Source organism: Alligator sinensis, unplaced genomic scaffold, assembly GCF_000455745.1.
Source record: "Alligator sinensis unplaced genomic scaffold, ASM45574v1 scaffold707_1, whole genome shotgun sequence".
Lineage (NCBI taxonomy): Eukaryota > Metazoa > Chordata > Crocodylia > Alligatoridae > Alligator > Alligator sinensis.
Genome location: NW_005842065.1, coordinates 1961784 through 1963215, shown reverse-complemented (window position 1 = coordinate 1963215; position 1432 = coordinate 1961784). Strand labels below are relative to the sequence as shown.

The 1432-nt window shown below is 64.0% G+C and overlaps 1 protein-coding gene across 1 annotated transcript in view; it reads right to left on the bottom strand.

Moving 5' to 3' along the window:
- Positions 1-6: 6 nt before the first annotated feature.
- Positions 7-1432, bottom strand: part of CRB3 (crumbs 3, cell polarity complex component) — a 2292-nt gene continuing 866 nt past the window's right edge. Inside the window, 1 exon segment of the mRNA XM_025203843.1 lies at positions 7-1430. Within this exon segment, the coding sequence (XP_025059628.1) occupies positions 1332-1430 (99 nt within the window). The 3' untranslated portion in view covers positions 7-1331.

Sequence of the window (1432 nt, the reverse complement as noted above, 5' to 3'; positions counted from 1 at the left end):
GGAAGCGGCAGCGCCAACGTTCGGCTCGGACCCGGGCTCGGACCAGGCTGAAGTGCCGCATCCGCTTGTGGGAGCGAGGGGACCCCTATTGCCACCCCAGGACGGGAGGCGGCGGGGAGGAGAAGGGTGGGCGAGCGAGCTCCTAAGCTTCTGCCCACCGCCCTGCCCGGAGCGCTGCTCGCTGCTCCGCCAAAGTGGGGGGAAACTGAGGCACGGGGCGCCGCCGAGGACTCCTCCGTGACTCCGGCTCTCTTCCTCCCAGGCTCCGCGCTCTACTCCCGGAGTCCGGGATGGGTGTGCACTGGTGTGTGTTGGAGTTTAGGCTGCTGCTGGGATTTAGACACAAGGGGGGCGGGGAGGGGTTGTGAGGTCCCAGCTCTGGGGGGAACCTCAGTGCTGAGATGCAGCCACCTCTAGGGTCGGCCGAGGGCAGGGAGGAGAGTTGGCCCCTGTCCCGGGGGTTTCCATTACCGCCTGGAGCTGAATTCCACTGGGTTGGGGGGAAGGCACCACCAGCCTTGAGTGCTGCCCCCCCCCCAATGGCTGAGGTTCCCCCCAGAGCAGGGGTAGCTGAGCCTTGTCTCCCACCCCAATACACAGCAGCAGGAAGCTATTATCCCCCTCACACCAGCCTTGGGTGGGGGGGTCATCCCTGCACCCTCAGAGCGGGCCTGGAAGGGGACATAAGCACCGTTTCCCACATAGGCAAACAGGTATGACAGGGTATGGAGGTGGGGCCAGCTGAGGCTGGAAGAGCAGCATCCCCCCACCCCAGTCCCCCTGTGACAATTCAATAACAAACCCAGGATTTTATTAAACATCCATTCAAAGCCATTAAAGGGGAGGGGAGTGGGGGGACAGATTAGAGCAGCATCAGCCCGACCCCCTACCCCCACAAGACAGACACAGGGGGCTGCCCCCAGGGGAGCAGGGGTAAAGACCAGTCCAGTGGGCAAGGGGCAGGACCCCACCTATTGCTTTGGCCACCAGGGAGCACAAGTCCAACCCCCACCCCGAGCCTGGACAGACAAAGGGACACTGGAGAGACCAGTGTGGGGTGAGGGGCTGTCAGGGACCCCGCTTCTTGGGCTCAGCCACCAGGGAACACTCATGGGGGCAGATCCAGCACCAGCCCCTTCTGCAGGACAGACAGACAGATGCAGGAATAAAGACCAGTCCAGAGGGGGTGCTGTCTGGGGCCCCCCACTATTGCTTCAGCCACCAGGAAGCACCGCAGGGTAGCAAGGCAGCTGCAACTGCCCCCTGCCCCAGCATGGTTCCCCGTAGATGGGGGGCAGGAGTCCAAGAGGGGGCAGAAGTCTGGGAGGATCTCAGATGAGTCGCTCCTCAGGGGGCAGTTTGAGGTGGGGGCTGGGCCCGACGCGGGCACCCGCCTGCTCCTCGCTGCTAGGTCGGTAGGTGGCCTCTGTCT